Source organism: Hyperoodon ampullatus (assembly GCF_949752795.1).
Source record: "Hyperoodon ampullatus genome assembly, chromosome: 3".
NCBI lineage: Eukaryota > Metazoa > Chordata > Mammalia > Artiodactyla > Ziphiidae > Hyperoodon > Hyperoodon ampullatus.
This window is the reverse complement of record NC_136916.1, coordinates 164947044-164962576: the sequence shown is the minus strand read 5'-3', so window position 1 is coordinate 164962576 and position 15533 is coordinate 164947044. Positions and strand designations below refer to the sequence as shown.

The window sequence follows — 15533 nt, the reverse complement described above, 5'->3', positions numbered from 1 at the left end:
CAAAGAAGAAAGTAATAGATGATGCTATCTTCTAGGGAGAGAGTAGAGGAAAGTGAAACATCACTGTAAGTGTAAGAACGTCACATCATCTCAGTAGCTTTCCCAATAAAATAACAAGTTACCCAGCTGGTCAGAGGTAGAGTGTGGATCTTCCTCCCTGATATTTTAGAATTAAATTTATTATTTCCATCATTCATGGCTCAAAAGCAACGGAGGCATCACTACAATATTAAGTTCAAACTTAATTTTATCTATTTAAAGAAAGAACATTGTTACGATGTTGCAGAGCTATGATATTTTGGTCTTCTACAAACTGAGACAAATAAGGCAAACAAGAGAAGCTGAAAATGTCTAATGATAAACATAATAATACATTTTCTCCTACCAAACTAATCAAAATTAATTTTAATTCATGTGTGACAAAGTACTTAAATTGTTTTTCCTAAAAATTCATCTTGAGTAATTGGAACCCATCATATACTCCTGCTCATTGTATCCATCTATGTATCTTATATAGAGGGCAAGAGCATACAGTTGTGTGGTTTGTGCACTGCATATGGGCACGAGGCTGATGGGTGAGTGGGGGCTGAAATCCATTCCAAGTTCTGGATACACTACCGGGCTTCCTGGTATCAGTATGTCTTCCCCAAACCTCATTCTGTACTCCCAAGGAGTGTCTTCCGGCTTGAACAAAGGTACTGTCTGAAAATCAAGCCAATGCCATGGTACTTTTTCCACTGGAGGGAGTACCTTTCTCTAGCTGCCATATAAACTAGTAGGGACCTTGTTTATATAGGCTAATTACCAGGTAGGATAGCGGTGTCCATCTAGACTTGAAGTGACCTTGTTTATATACCAGCAAATGTAATGTTTGACTCTTCCAGGATGCTGCTGGGGGCAGATTTAACTTAGTAAGTTCAGATGAGCCAAGATTTTACAATGGTGTGACAGATAGTGGGGTAATAATTGATGGTGGTTTTCTAAAAATGTTGCATTCTTTCTAACTAAACGTTATGGTCACTTACAACTTTTTGGAACCTGATGATACAGCTCTTTGGAACCTCTTCTTGAAAAATAATGCCCCATGGGCTTCCCTGGTGGCGCGGTGGTTAAGAGTCCGCCTGCGGATGCAGGGGACACGGGTTCGTGCCCCGGTCCGGGAAGATCCCACATGCCGCGGAGCGGCTGGGCCCGTGAGCCATGGCCGCTGAGCCTGCGCATTAAAAAATAAATAAATAAATAACGCCCCATTTTTGCAAATAAAGGGAACAGAATGATCTTCCATAAGAGATACAATAAGACTCCTAGAAATTAGTTGTCAGCTTAACTTTGATTCCTGATGAAAAGAGTGGTGCATATCATTAATTATTTCGCAGGTCCAAGTGGGTCAATATCTCAGTGTGTGTCAGTAACATTAGAGAGCTATTTTAAATGACATATTATCAGAATCTAAATATAGTAGTCCTGCATAAACTGGGCAGAGATCCTCTTTTCTATAATCAGCATTATTAATCGACCACTGAAAGAGCAGAGTAGCCCAGCCAACATCGTGTGGTTGTGGAGAACTGGGTAAGACCTAGCAAAGTCCAAGTAATACCAACAAGACTGCTTACCCGACTAAATACTTTAAGGTGGCCATGCATTTGGTGTGACTTCAGGGACATAACAAAGGCTTTCGCACCTCCCTCCCTGCTCACCTCTTCTCCAACACTTCATTTATTTGTTTGATGATGCTAATGATCTAAGATTCATATTCACTACTTTGGCTTAAAGGTTCACCTGCTGTTAAAACGCAAATAGTTCTGGGATGGGAGGAACATTCATTAGTTCTTTCTTTCTTTTTTTTTTTTTTTTTACATCTTTATTGGAGTATAATTGCTTTACAATGGTGTGTTAGTTTCTGCTTTATAACAAAGTGAATCAGTTATACATATACATATGTTCCCATATCTCTTCCCTCTTGCGTCTCCCTCCCTCCCACCCTCCCTATCCCACTCCTCCAGGCGGTCACAAAGCACCGAGCTGATCTCCCTGTGCTATGCGGCTGCTTCCCACTAGCTATCTATTTTATGTTTGGTAGTGTATATATGTCCATGCCACTCTCTCACTTTGTCACAGCTTACGCTTCCCCCTCCCCATATCCTCAAGTCCATTCTCAAGTAGGTCTGTGTCTTTATTCCTGTCTTACGCCTAGGTTCTTCATGACATTTTTTTTTCTTAAATTCCATATATATGTGTCAGCATACGGTATTTGTCTTTCTCTTTCTGACTTACTTCACTCTGTATGACAGACAAAGAGAGCATACTTTGATAGGGTGAAGAATGTAAGGGACCCAGAAGGCAGGGAGATGCCAAGGAGACGGGGAAAAGGTAGAGACAGTTTCAGCTGCAATTTCAAGTGGAACTGACTCTACTCCAGAGATCAGAATAACTTTATGTAACTAGCTCTGCATAAGGAATGGTACTTTGACTTAGAGATGGGTGAGGGCCTGCTTTGATTTCTACTTCCATCTTCAACTAGTCATGTTAATTGGATATGCCACTAGCCCCTCCAAGTTCCAATTTCCTCCTCAACAAATATTTAAGTACCTAATACATGTCAGGCATTGTTTTAAATGAAATCATGATGATAAGAGTACCCATCTTCTAGGATTGTTATGAGAAATAAATGGGGTGATCTTAAAAAGTGCTTGCTATGGGCCTGGCATAGAGTAAGAAAAACCTTATGGAACCAGTAATCATAACAATGATCCCTTATATCTGTGAATCCCTGTACATTTTACAAAGCACTTTCACATTTATTATCCCCTTAAGTGACTTTGTAGGTGGAACTAGCCAGATACTTAGTGTCCCATTTTGTAGATGAAGAAACTGAATGAAACTTAGCACAATTCACTTGCTTAGTTGTACTTCCTACTGAAGAGGATTGGCGTCAGTTGGCCAAATACTTTGTACTCATTACTGATGCCTATTTTATAGTTGGAGAAACTCAGGAAGGCTTAGAGAGATTTTGATTTTCTTTTCTGACACTTGTAGTGAAAAAGATGCTTCTAAGAAAAGTATGAGTTGGCCAAAGGCTTGAATGTCTTGGTAAAGGGGTGAAAAAAATTACTTGACATGAAGAAGAGGCTGTTGCACAATTTAATCTCTAACAGATAAAAGTTATTGTAAGGGTCTTGCTGCTCTTCATCCTCACTTAAGTATTGAAAAACTTAAGGAAGGAAGAGATTTAGATTGGAAGTAAGAAAAGATTTGACCTCACCAAAGTTTCTTAAATTTGGGGGAAGCCTATCAATACAGAATTTGGAATCTCTTTCACTAGCTGTATGTAGAAATCTTGGATGGTCATATAAATTGGAATCCTATTCAGAGGTGGAAAGGTGAACTCGGAAGTATCTTGAAATGACCTCTTCCAAATCTGATTCTATGATTCAGCAAACATTTAGATGACATAGTGTTAGGAGAGGAAAGTTCTAACATTACATTTGTTCCAATCATTTTCAACCAAACAAATACTTGCTTTAAAAGCAGTAAAAGGGCTTCCCTGGTGGCGCAGTGGTTGAGAGTCTGCCTGCCGATGCAGGGGACACGGCTTCGTGCCCTGGTCAGGGAAGATCCCACATGCCGCGGAGCGGCTGCGTCCGTGAGCCATGGCCGCTGAGCCTGTGCGTCCGGAGCCTGTGCTCCGCAATGGGAGAGGCCGCAACAGTGAGAGGCCCACGTACCACAAAAAAAAAAAAAAAAAAAAAAAAGCAGCAAAAATGAAATGAATATATTTCAAACATTCCCACTGGACCCTGAAACTATGTCCCATTCCCTACTGAGCAAAACTTTTTCCATCAGTCAGACTATCCCAAGCCTTTCATTGGCTGCTTGGGAGAAGCGTCTGTCAATATTTGGAGACAATAGGTCCTTCTAAAGGATTTTCAACTCTTTGCCAAGCTTAAAGGTTCTGGGAATAAGACTTGCCAATAAATAAACAGGTTATTTGAAAGCATGCATGCCTTCCACATGCCTTGAATTTTGATTCACACTAAAACCTTCCTAGAATGATTTGAAAATTATTGACTATGGTGTGTAACCTTGCTGAGTTCTTGTTTTTGAATTCAGTAAAACACCATATGTGCCTGTCAACTTTGTGTGGATGTGTGAAAACACTCATTCATCCCTGAAACATGGCCTACTGGGGGATGAGAAACAAATATAACTTCTTTGACTAAGGCTAGGGCTGAGTCTGGGGGAGAAACTTGAGTGAGCGGGGATATAGCTGCCTTCTATTCCGTGGATATTGGCAGAGACACTGAATTCAACTAGAAGGTGTTGAGTTATTTTAACGACCTGCTGTGGTCAGGAAATTGTTTGCTTTTCCCTTTGACTCAACTTATCTTTAACTACATCATGACATTAAACAATACCAGAAAGCAAATGAATTTGGACTCTCAAAAAAAAATCAATGTCATAAAAAAAAAGATGGATGGACTTTTCTAGAATAAAATGCACTAATTAGAAATAACATCCAAATGAAATCTTTGGTTGGATTCCCATTGGACCCCAAGACTATGGTTTTTATAAGACAACTATAACTTTTATGCGTGTTTGAACATTTTCAAAATAAAAATTTGAGGAGAAAACCAAAAAAAAAAGTCCAGCTCCATCTCTTTAAAGAAATTACCTGGGATTATGCTTTGGTGTTAATTCAGAGAGAGGGAATCACCTTAAAACTTGTTTTATAATAAGCAGGATTCTAGCTCCGCACATTTTTGGTAAAATGCTTGGCACAATGTCTTATAGGAGCTTAAATAATATTTTCTTAAAATTTAAAATAGTCCTGGGTATGTAATATACATCATGGTGACTATAATTAACAATACTGTATTGTATATTTAAAAGTTTCTAAGAGAGATGATCTTAAAAATTCTCATCACAAGAAAAACATTTTGTAACTATGTGTGGTGATGGATGTTAACTAGACTTCTTGTGATCTTTTCACAATACATACCAATCAATATAGAATCATTATGTTGTGCACCTGACTAATATAATGTTATATATCAATTATATCTCAATAAAAAAGATTTTAAAGTAGAGAAACTTACAAGGGAAGCAGAGGTAGTCACCAGTTATGAAATGTGTTCATCAGCCTGGTGCTTTAATTACAACTTCTCTGGAGTTCATAGTATGTTGTCTTCATTAATCCCCAATCAGAGGTTTGAGTCACATAAATAAATCTGCAGGATTTACCCATACAGAGTTTATTATTGAGCAGTATGATACATGACACCCCCTGGCCCTTTAGTTGCTGACGTGTCTCCAGCTTTTCCAAGGCAAAAGCGGAGCCTAAGATTAGAGCAACATATACTAAAGGGTGTGTTTTTGCAGATGCTGGTTGGGACGTGAAGACAAATGTAGGAATGATTAACTGCTGAGAACAAAGTGGAAACTTCGCTGAGGAAAGACAACATCTCTGGTCGGAGAAGTTTAACTTTAGTGCATAATCCTATCAGTTTTACCACTGAGTGGGTCTACACAGGGTGTGTGTGTCTGTGCGGGAATATCTTCACAAAAATGACCTGGACATTTCTCTGCAGTTCTTTTGAGAAGAGGACTTGCAGGTGTCTTGGGAATGAGAAAGATCATACAAGATTGGGTTTTCTTCCGGACCTCAAGGCGGAATGGTGAAACCAAAGGGAAACAATCCAAGGCAGATGAACGAATTCGAAGTAGATTCTAATCAGATCTGTCCTCCTCCCCCTTCTGGATTTCCCAAGCTGCTCCATCGCTCCCTGCGATTCGCTGTCCCGGACTTTCTCCTGCCTCATCCCGATCCAGTGTTCACCCCTCCTCTGGCAGAGCTGTTCTTTGCCAGTCATTCGGAGAGGTTGACTCCCCACGTGCCAGGCTGCATCCGTCCGCCCTCACACCCATCCCGGGCTGCGGCGTGGGGAGGGGGTAAAGGAGCCACGAACTCGCGGGAAACTTTCTCTCGCGGGAAATGACTGGGGGTTTCCGGCTTCCTCAGCCCTTCCACGCCGGGCCCCACGGCACTCAATAAAGTGGTGCCACAACTATTGCAGGTTCTGAGCTGCAGAGACCCGGGCGGCCCGCAGAAACGCATCCCCGGCGAGGAACGCGGCGCCCTTTACCACCGAATGCGCCCAGGACGCGGTGGCCGCCAGCCCGGGGCCGCTGGCGGGGCTCGGCGGGTGCAGGGAGACTTAGCGCCAGGATGCTTTGTTTTCCTGCCGCAGGAGCCGGAGGCGGTCTCTTTCCACCAGACTTAACCCTCCCGCAGCAACAGCCATGAAAGTTGCGGAGGCACAGAAGGAGAGGGAACCGCTCCGCGCGGCATCTGTTTTGGATGTTTTTTCTCTACACAGACCACTTCTTTCCTCCTTCTTGGGGTAAGTGTCATCAAGTCTGTAAGAACCAAGAGGTAGAACTGAAGGCGATGGAAGGGAATTGCGGAGCACAAAGGGTTAATGTGCTAAGATCTTTGTCTCGGGAGGGGGCTCCCCTCCCTGCCCCCTCCCTTTCCGAACACCCTCCCCCGAGTCACCCTCCCTTTCCCCCATCCTCCGGCCCGAAGTCCATTCCAAATACGCAATTTAGGAGTTGGGCTTGGTGTCAGGCACGTTAGGGGAGGGGGTGCTGAGATTAAGTAATTAATTAATTTTGGTAGATTTCCACCCCCCCCCCCCCAGACTCGTTTTTGTCCACATTCTGAGAAGGGAGAAAAAGTGGAGGTGAGGGAAGCCCCAGAGGTTGGGGACGGGAAAGCGGGGAGTGATTTAGCAGAGAGATGATCCTAAGAGCCGATGACTAGTGCAAGTCATCAGGAACTCCAGACCCCTGATTCTGCTCCGAATCGCCTGGCCCCCCCAAATAATCATCCTGCTGATGCATTTCTGGGCAAGGTTCTCCAGGGGCCAAATAACTTCTGACAGAAACCTGCAAACTGTCTTGCACACAAGGGGTGCTCAATAAATGTTTCTTGATTGGCTGAATGATGAACCCTGAGCTGCATTTCATGCCATGGGAATTTGCCTTGGACAGTGAACTAATTCCCCGATGTAGACCCCAGGGCACTAAGTTAGTCCAATTTATTCTGCAAAGGAGGAGGATCTGGAGTATTAGAAAATATTGTACTCAGATCTTCATTACCCAAAAGTACTCATGTGACTGCTTCAAGGTCAGATTCATGGGTCCAGGGACCAGATGAGCTCACTTGGGTTTGAATCTCTGTGTTGTGACCTTGGGCGTGTTCCTTTACCTCTCTGAGCCTTGCTCTCCTCATCTGCAAGATGAGGCCAGTTGGAGCTTCCTCTATGCCATATAGGGAAGATGAATGGAGAGAAGTATGAGAAGGTGAAAGGGCAGTTGATAGATGTCAGTCTTGCCTCCGCATCCTCAGAGGATTCAGGAGAGAGGGTATCTTTCTCTGTGGAGACCTCTCTCTGACTCTGATGCAGGTAATAACATTGCGTTGCAGTGACTGGACTGGCACCTTTCTGCCTGTGAGCAGTGGAGGAGGAGTGAGGCTCTGAAGGCTTTCGTAGGAGCTTGGAAGCAGCTTCCTTTGGGTTTTGGAGCAGAATTTACATATATACTGGTCTCTCTGGGGGCATGGCTGGAGAAGCGGTCATTCTTTGTTTTATTTCCAAGTCTCATCCATCCTCTCAGACTTCTAGTAGAGAGAAGCAAAGTGTGGAAACAGAGTTCCAGAGAAGGTAGCATTGAAGCATCCAGGAAACCTGTACCTGCTTAAAGGTTTGAGTCAGAATAGTGCCATCAGATTATTACCAGTCTTGCCTGACGGGATTTGCAGAGAACTCCCCAGCAGCCTGTAGGGTCAGTTACAAAGCACTTGCCAACCCTTCTCACAGATGACAATGGACCTCAGTGGATCTTGCCGTGTAACTCTGAAGCCTGGATGTGACAGTGGGAGATGGATGATGAGAAAGATGCTGCTGACACAGGGCTCCCCCAAAGCCTCAAGGTGCCATAGAGTGGCATGCATTCTGAGAGCAAATGCTCGTGTAGGCAGTTAGGGCCATAGAAGGCAGGCTTGGGAATAGGCTGAACAGTCACTTTCCCTTTCTTAAGTAAAGGCAACGATGATCTAACCCGACCTCATGGCACTAGACAGGAAGCCCTATGAAGGCAAGGTCCATGTCAGTCTTGCTCTTTGCCATATCGCCAGCATCTAGCACAGTGATGGCACATAGAAGGGGTTCAAGATATATGTAAAATGGACAGTGACTGGACAGTAACTTAAACTACTTCCTGTCCAGCACTGCTTCATGCAGTTCATGCGTTCATTTAGCAAGCATTTCTTGAGCATCTACTCTGTGCAAGTCTCTGTCGTTAGGTATCCGAAGTAATTTGTAAACATTATTTTTATTGGTACTTTAAGTAGCCCATTCAAGAGCATCTCACCACCACCAGGTTCTTCTGGACACTGAGGTCCCACCGCAAGCCCCTGTGCGGCTTCAGGAGCGGGCAGTGTGAGTGGGGGAAGGGGGAATGCGCCAGGTTTAGCTTCTTTTCCGGGAACATGTCTGGGGTTCCTTTGCACCTGCCCTGCCAGGCCCTCGGGCTCCCGGGGCCGCCAAGTCTTGGCAACTCCGCTGTCCTCAGGGGTGGCGGCGCCTCTCTCCAGCCTCCTCCCCGGCCCCCGAGCAGAGGCCCCAGCCGGGCTGCAGGTGGTTGGGGAAGGGACCGGGCTGCGCCTGGGGAGCGAGCTTCCCGGGGCGGGGAGAGCGCGGCCGACGCGGAGCGGTCCCAGAACAAAAGGCTCATGGCTGGCACCGGCCTCCTCGGAGCGCGCTGGGGACGTCGGTTCGGGTGCTGGCGGGAGGACCAGGCGCGGGAGGGGACTGGAGTGAAAACATGAAGTGAGAAAAGCAGATGGGGGTGCGCCCAGGGTGGAAGCGGTGACAGGAGGTCTCCCTCGAGGCAGAGGTCTGCGGAGGGGCCGCCGCGGCCCTTCCTCCGCCTCCTGCAGCGCCTTCCAAGCAGCCAAGCGTGTCTCCGGCTGCAACTCCGCGGAGCGCGCCGCGGCCGCTTCCAAGCCCGCCCGTCCGCCGGCTGTCCTAGCCAGTAAGTAGCGGCGCGCTTGCCGCCGGCTCCCCGCCCCACCGCGGCTTCCGGGCCGCCGCGCCCGCCGCCTCCCGCCACCTCCAGCAGACGCGCCGGCAAGTCCACAGCCGGCCGCTGTCCCAGCCCGGGCGCTGGTGGCCGAGTGCGCCTCCCTGGCGGGGCCCCTCCACCCGCTACACGCCCTCCCGCGTGGCGCGGCTTTTGAGGCTCGCCGCCGGGAGGGTAGTGTTCGCCGCGCGCTCCCCGGGTGCCGCGCCACCCCTACGTCCAATGGCTTTCGCTGGGTGGGGAGTTGGGGGCGTCGCTCGGGGGCGAGGAGCCGCGGCCGGGGTGGGGCTTGTGTGCTCTGCGCGGCCGAGCGAGGCTGACGTCCCCTCCCGAGCGCGCGCCCGGGCGAGTGTGTGCGAGTGTGTGTGTGTGCGGGAGTGTGTGAGCACACGCCTTCAGGGGCTGGAGTGACACTGCGGTGGGCTTCTCCCTCGCGCCGGCCCTCCGGCTGCTCGGCCCCCAACCTGCCGGCCCCGCATTTGGGAAGCAGCTTGGCTCTTTCATCTTCCCGAGCCTCCCTCTCCATCCACCCCTCGCCGGTCTTACTTTTCCTTTTACCCGAGGGACTGCTGCCGGCCACCCCTCAACCGGTGCAAACACCCAAGCAGTCTCCAGTTGTCTCCTAAGCCAAATCTTTTCCACTTGTCTTTCTCTGGGGTTCCTCCACGACCCAGTCCAAGGCTCCCCCATCCTTGGAAATTGTTTTGTTGGACTGCTGTACCGAGGCGTATAAAGCTTGAGGACCTTATTATTATCTCGATCCTTTTCATTTCCTCCCCTTCTGGGCAACGGAGCAATGAAATTTCCAATCGAGACTCCAAGAAAACAGGTGAACTGGGATCCTAAAGGTTGGTATTTCCTACTTTTGACCGCCCGGGCCCTGCCTCTGTCTCAGGCGTGTGCGCGCTTCCTTGACTGGAAGCACACTTGCTCCTGGCCGCCTGAGTCCTGAGGCTGGAAAATTCGCCTGGGAACTGCAGCGCGGGTGGGAGGAGGGCGGAGGCAGCGTGGGTGCCAAGCCCAGATAGCGCCTGTCATCACATAATCAGTGTCCCTCCTGGATTGTTTTAAAATCTGTTTAAAGATACACCAATTGGGTGTTTGGCTTGAAATCGCACCAAGTGTCGGTATTTCCTTCTGACGTGTGTGTGTGTATGTGTGTGTGTGTGTCCTTTGTTTCTGGTGATCTTTGTCTCTGGCAGATGGGTGGGGTGCCTCCCCCTGGACCTGGAGCTGCACCGCCTGGCAGGGTGTCCTCAGTGGGAAAGGTTTCCTGGCAGCAAGTGGGGCTCGGAGCCGCAGCCACAGCCCCTGGAGGTGGCCCTTCTCTAGGGCATGTGGAATAATGAAGCCCACGGGGCCTTCCAAATCTTCGCTCAATCTTATTACCAAACCACGCAGCTAGGTTGGCTCAGATGGGAGTAGAAGGGGGAGGGGGGAGTGGTTTTCAAAAAGGGTGGGGCAGGTAAGGGCTCGGGGAGGGGAGCACGCCCGAGTAGTAGTGTCATTTACAAGCTTTTACGAATGTTGGACAGTGGTCCCTGGGTGCAAAAGGGAGTGATTTAGCCAGATTTGGGTGTGCCTAGGGTCATCCAGGGTGTCTAATTAGCATATAGATGTTAAGGCTTCTCGTGAGTGATCACTACGGGAGCAGAACAAGTTGAAACCTCGTGTCCAGTTTTGACAAGAATGCTCTTGCTTTTGTCATGCTTTTGACAAGCATTTCTCTTAGCTCATGTGAAGGCTGAGCTGGGCGAGGCAACGCCTCTGTGTGAATTGGGGTTGAAATTTGTTTATTTGGTGTGTATGTATCTGTGTGTGTGTTTAGTGTTTTTCTTTTTTTTTTATGAGTGCACTTCTTCTTTTCTCCAGACTGGAAAAGAGGAAACCCAGTCATTGTTGAATAAATGTCTTAGGAATTGACTGGGTACTGAAAACAGAGTGAAGAGACATTGCCTATTCTAACACCAGTGCTGTTAATACAACCAGGGCTGTTAAGTACAGCCCAGACCTTCTATTTTGTCTCTAGATCTCTGGAAATAGGGAAGTGTGCCTGTTTTTTGTCTGTTTGTTTTCTTTTTGGGGGGGAAGAGGAATCCTTGCAAAACATATTTACTGAGTGTCTACTACAAACCAAATGCTGTCCCAGGCACAGGGAATACAGTCAGAATACTACAGACAAAAGCTCTGTCTTCTTGGAGTTTATAGTGAGGGAGACAGACCTAAATCAATCATTGCACAGAAGTGCATAATTACAAGTTTATACATGTTCCATGAAGAAGAGCATCAAGGCTTTAAGAAAGTGTCTGTTGGAAGAGACTGACAAGAACCAGGGGAGGCGGATAGTCAGGGAAGATAGTCACATATCTGTACTGAGACCTGGAGGATATGTAGGGGTTAATTGGCTAATGAAGATGGGAACTTGCAGAAGAAGGAACAGCAAGTGCAAAGGCCCTGAGGCAGAGGGAGCATGTATATTTGAGGACCTGAAAGGAAGTTTCCATGGCTGGAGCAGAGAGCAAGAGAGCGTGTGTTTTGAGGTGTGGCTGGTGAATCCATAGGGTCTGATCCCAAAGCCTTGTGTTGCTGCAGGTAGGGGGGAATTGTGGATTGGGAGATTGGAGTGTTTCAAGCTGAGGAGCGACATGATCTCAACTAAGTTTCAAAGCAAGTGCCATGTGGCTCTTGTGGATGTGAGGGACCAGATACAATAGTAGTGTGGACCATGGTGGTGGCTGTGGAGCTGGAGAAATGGATGGAGTAGGGAGCGAGGGACGTTATAAAATCTACAGGCTTTGTGTGAATAAAGTGTGGAGGTGGAGTAGTTGGAATGATTGGGAAGGCAGCCAGGGCAGGACTAGTCTTGAGGGAAAACTCAGGAGCTCACCCCAGGACTTGTTGAATGGGAGACGTCTCTGAGTCATCCAAGAGATGGGTCAAGTGCGCTGTTGTCTAAAATATCAGATCAGTTATTTTCAAGGAGCTCTGATAGGGAGGGCTGTGGGGCTGATTTTGTGAAGCTTGCCTTGGCTTTTATAAAATACATTTCTATATAATCATCATTCTATCTATTTATGTCACAGTGATAAACACAGATGAATCCCACATTTTACAGCCTAAAACAGTGAAGAAGCATGCAAGTAGTGTCTATAGTCACAACCGATGATGCTAAAAATGAAAAGACCCCGATAAAAGTCACAACATTCAATGAGCAATCATTGCGTGCCAGGTGTTTGATGTACGTAATTTCATACAGTTATTCTCACAATACTTATGTGATGGCACAGTGTTATTGTCCCCATTTGACCCTTGATTGCCATCAGGACACCACTGAGCTGCCTTTTAGTAGTGTGCTCTGACTTGAGGCACAATTGTTCCTGGAGGTGTGGGTGACAGTAGTCTTTCTTAGCCAGGGGGTGGAGGCAGGAAGAGAGTGGGGAATGAGGGTACCATATCTCATACCAGCATAGAACTAGGTGCACATATATTAATGAATTAATTAAATTATTTATTAAATTATGTATTATTAATTATTCTTTAACCAGAAGATTAATTTAATGTTCTTTATTTAATCATAGACAGAAGAGATGATCCTAATTTTAGAGGTAAGGGAATTGAGAAACAGAGAGGGTGAGTAACTTATCTGAGGCCACACAGCTAGTTGGTGGTGGGGTCAGACTAAAATATGGGCCCTTAAACACTCTTCCCATCTGTTCCTTATGTTATTGCACCTCTGGCTCCTGCCTGGTGAGGTTCCCAGAGCTCAGGGACTGGAGAAGCTTCTTTCAGGGAGGAAGAGCATTAGAGAGAGTAGGAGGAGGAGGAGGGGGAAGGGGAGGAGAAGGGTGAGGCAGTGAATCAGCCTTTCTCACTCATTCCTTTCTCCATTAACCCGTCTAACCAAATATCATCTCTGCATCTACCTCTGGAGGGCGGGTAGTCACTGGCTACTGGATAGACATTAGGTCTGTTCTTTGGAAGTTTGGGTTTACATAGACCAAATGTGTTTAGCAAGGGAAAGATGAAGGAGACCCTAGCATTATAATAGAAAAGAGGAGGGACAGTTCCTTAGAATTCTGGAATGAACAGACAGACTTGCACCTTCAGGTGGCTGTGCTCACCGATTTTGGAAGGAAGTTGTAATTATGATGTTTTGCTTACAGCCCTATTACCTGACAATTTAATAGCACAAAATGAAGGTGGTTTGAGAACAGAGTGGTTTTGATTGCACTTGGGTGAATTAAGCAAAGCACTGTTAAGAGGTTTAGGTGCAAAAATAAGACCTAAGTGTAAAATGATTATTCTCTGGTGAGCTAAGGCCTTCCTCCATATTTGTAAAGCTAAGCCTTTAACACACAGTGACTGTTTGTGGAGGACCTACACAACAGTAGGTTGGCACTAAGTATTGGCTTTCACAGCAGAATTTATATGCATTTTAAATCACTGGGATCACTTGTTGATGATCTTCTGCTGAAAATTGGGATTGGCTATCTGCTTTGATGTATGTTAAAAGCTTTTAAAAACCAGTAAGATCAGCAAACAATATCCCTACAGCTTGAGGCAAGCAGATCATTATAGTGTAAAAAACTCAATTTGGGGGCAAAAGAATTAGTTTCTAAAACAAGCTGTAGCAATAATTAGCTATGTGACTTTGGGCTGCTCACTTAGCCTCTCTGGGCTTAACCTTCCTCCCATGTGCAAGGAGGCCATTGACATGGCGTCTTTGATCCTATCTCTTCAACATCCCCCTTGAGCTGACCTCTGGACCATTTGGCTTCCTTTTGTTCCTCAAATAGATCAGATGTGTTCCTGTCTCAGGGCCTTTGCACTTGCACTTTCCATTGCTTATAAATGTATGTTAGCGTGGCTGGCTCTTTTCCATCCTTTAAATCTCAGTTCAAATATCACCTTGTTAGCAAGGGCTTCCCTGTCCCATCTGAAGGCCTCGCCTCTCATTCCCCAGCCCTATCGCTTTCTCTTACCTCTCCTGTTCAGTTGTCTTCCTGGTACTTGTCATGATCTGAAACCATCTTACTTGCTCATATGTCACCTTTGATGCCAGCCTCCCTTGCTAGCGCGTGAGTCCAACAAGCAAGAATGTTCCCTGTCCTGTTCACTGTCTTAATCCCAGGCCCTGGCAAGTGCCTGGCATGTAGTGGATGCTCAATAACCTTTTGCTGAATGTATGTAGGATGGATCAGAGAGGATCTCTAAGGCTTCGAGCATGATGGAAATTCCAGCACTCTTTTAAGCTACAAAGGGCAAAGGACAAATAAGAATAGGATAATAATATCCCTAATTAATGGGGTGTTGGAAAGGACACTGATATTCCCACTTCCTTGCAAACTCCCAGCTCTCCAGAGCCTCTAGCAGACTGTTTTCCTTCTGTTTGCCTTCTCACCAGGCGTGGAGGTGAGGTGGGGGCAGGTGGGTGGGCAGATGTAGCCTGACAAAGGTACGATTGGTGTCCAATTAATAATTTGGTGCATGTTGGTCACTGGTGTGCAGCTCATTTTAGGTAGTTAAGTCCACTTAAGAAAGAAGCAAAGCCTTAGAGCTGGAGCTGGATTTTTCTTTAAAGTTGCATTTTTAGTGCATAGTTGAGTGCATAATTCCAGAGAGGCCTGTATCTTATGTGTGTATCACCTTTCAGTTTATAGAACGCTTTTTACAAATTATCTCATTTGTTCTTTAAACAACCCTATTTTTGTCAGTATTGGAGTCTTAGATTTACTGATGGGAATAGAACAAGTAAATGATTTATTCTGGGGGCTCAAGGCTGCCAAGAGGCAGTGCTGGGGCCAACCCAGGCCTTCTGATGCTTACGTCCAGGGAAATTTCCCTCAAGCTTTCCTCCCTCCCAGGATTTTTGTCCATTCCACACTCTCCCATTCTTTCCTATCCAAAAATGTATTCAGAGATTTCTCTGAGAGATTCAGAGGAAGAAGGCTTTCGGTTGATCAGTGAGCCCTTAGCTGATAGTGGTTTTCTTCGGGTTGTACTTGCACTGGCCGGCACTTTATCCCATGAGTTCATTGAAGACCCCTGGATCCTGCTTCTGCTCTCTTGGTTAAAAAGAGATTTTGCTCTCTTGTGAATATGACTCATGCTCAACCTGTAAGGTCAGTTGAGTGCTATCCTTATTAATGTGTTTCTGGAAAATTAATTAGATTTTCTGGAAAGAAAATAATCTTTTGATTTAATATCCAACTTTCAGGAGATCAGCTTTCCAAATGGGATTAATAATGTGCCAGAATCGCCACAATTATCCTAGAAAGTAAAGAGGAAAGATGTTCCAAAGACTGTCTGGGCCAAGATTTGGCTCGGGTTCTTTTTCATCAGTGTCCAAGGGAGTTTCATCACCCTTTTGCCAATCCCAGTGATCA

General features: G+C 46.2%; 1 protein-coding gene across 2 annotated transcripts in view; it reads left to right on the top strand.

Moving 5' to 3' along the window:
• Positions 1 to 6358: 6358 nt before the first annotated feature.
• Positions 6359 to 15533, top strand: part of KCNK10 (potassium two pore domain channel subfamily K member 10) — a gene marked incomplete at both ends in the record, with an annotated part of 147672 nt that continues 138497 nt past the window's right edge. The window contains one exon of one of the 2 annotated variants that reach the window (XM_079699504.1): positions 6359 to 6401. In XM_079699504.1, coding sequence (XP_079555630.1) covers positions 6359 to 6401 — 43 coding nt within the window. Of the gene's footprint in view, positions 6402 to 9943; positions 9996 to 15533 lie in introns of those variants that run through there. The other variant, XM_079699503.1, reaches the window with a different exon arrangement.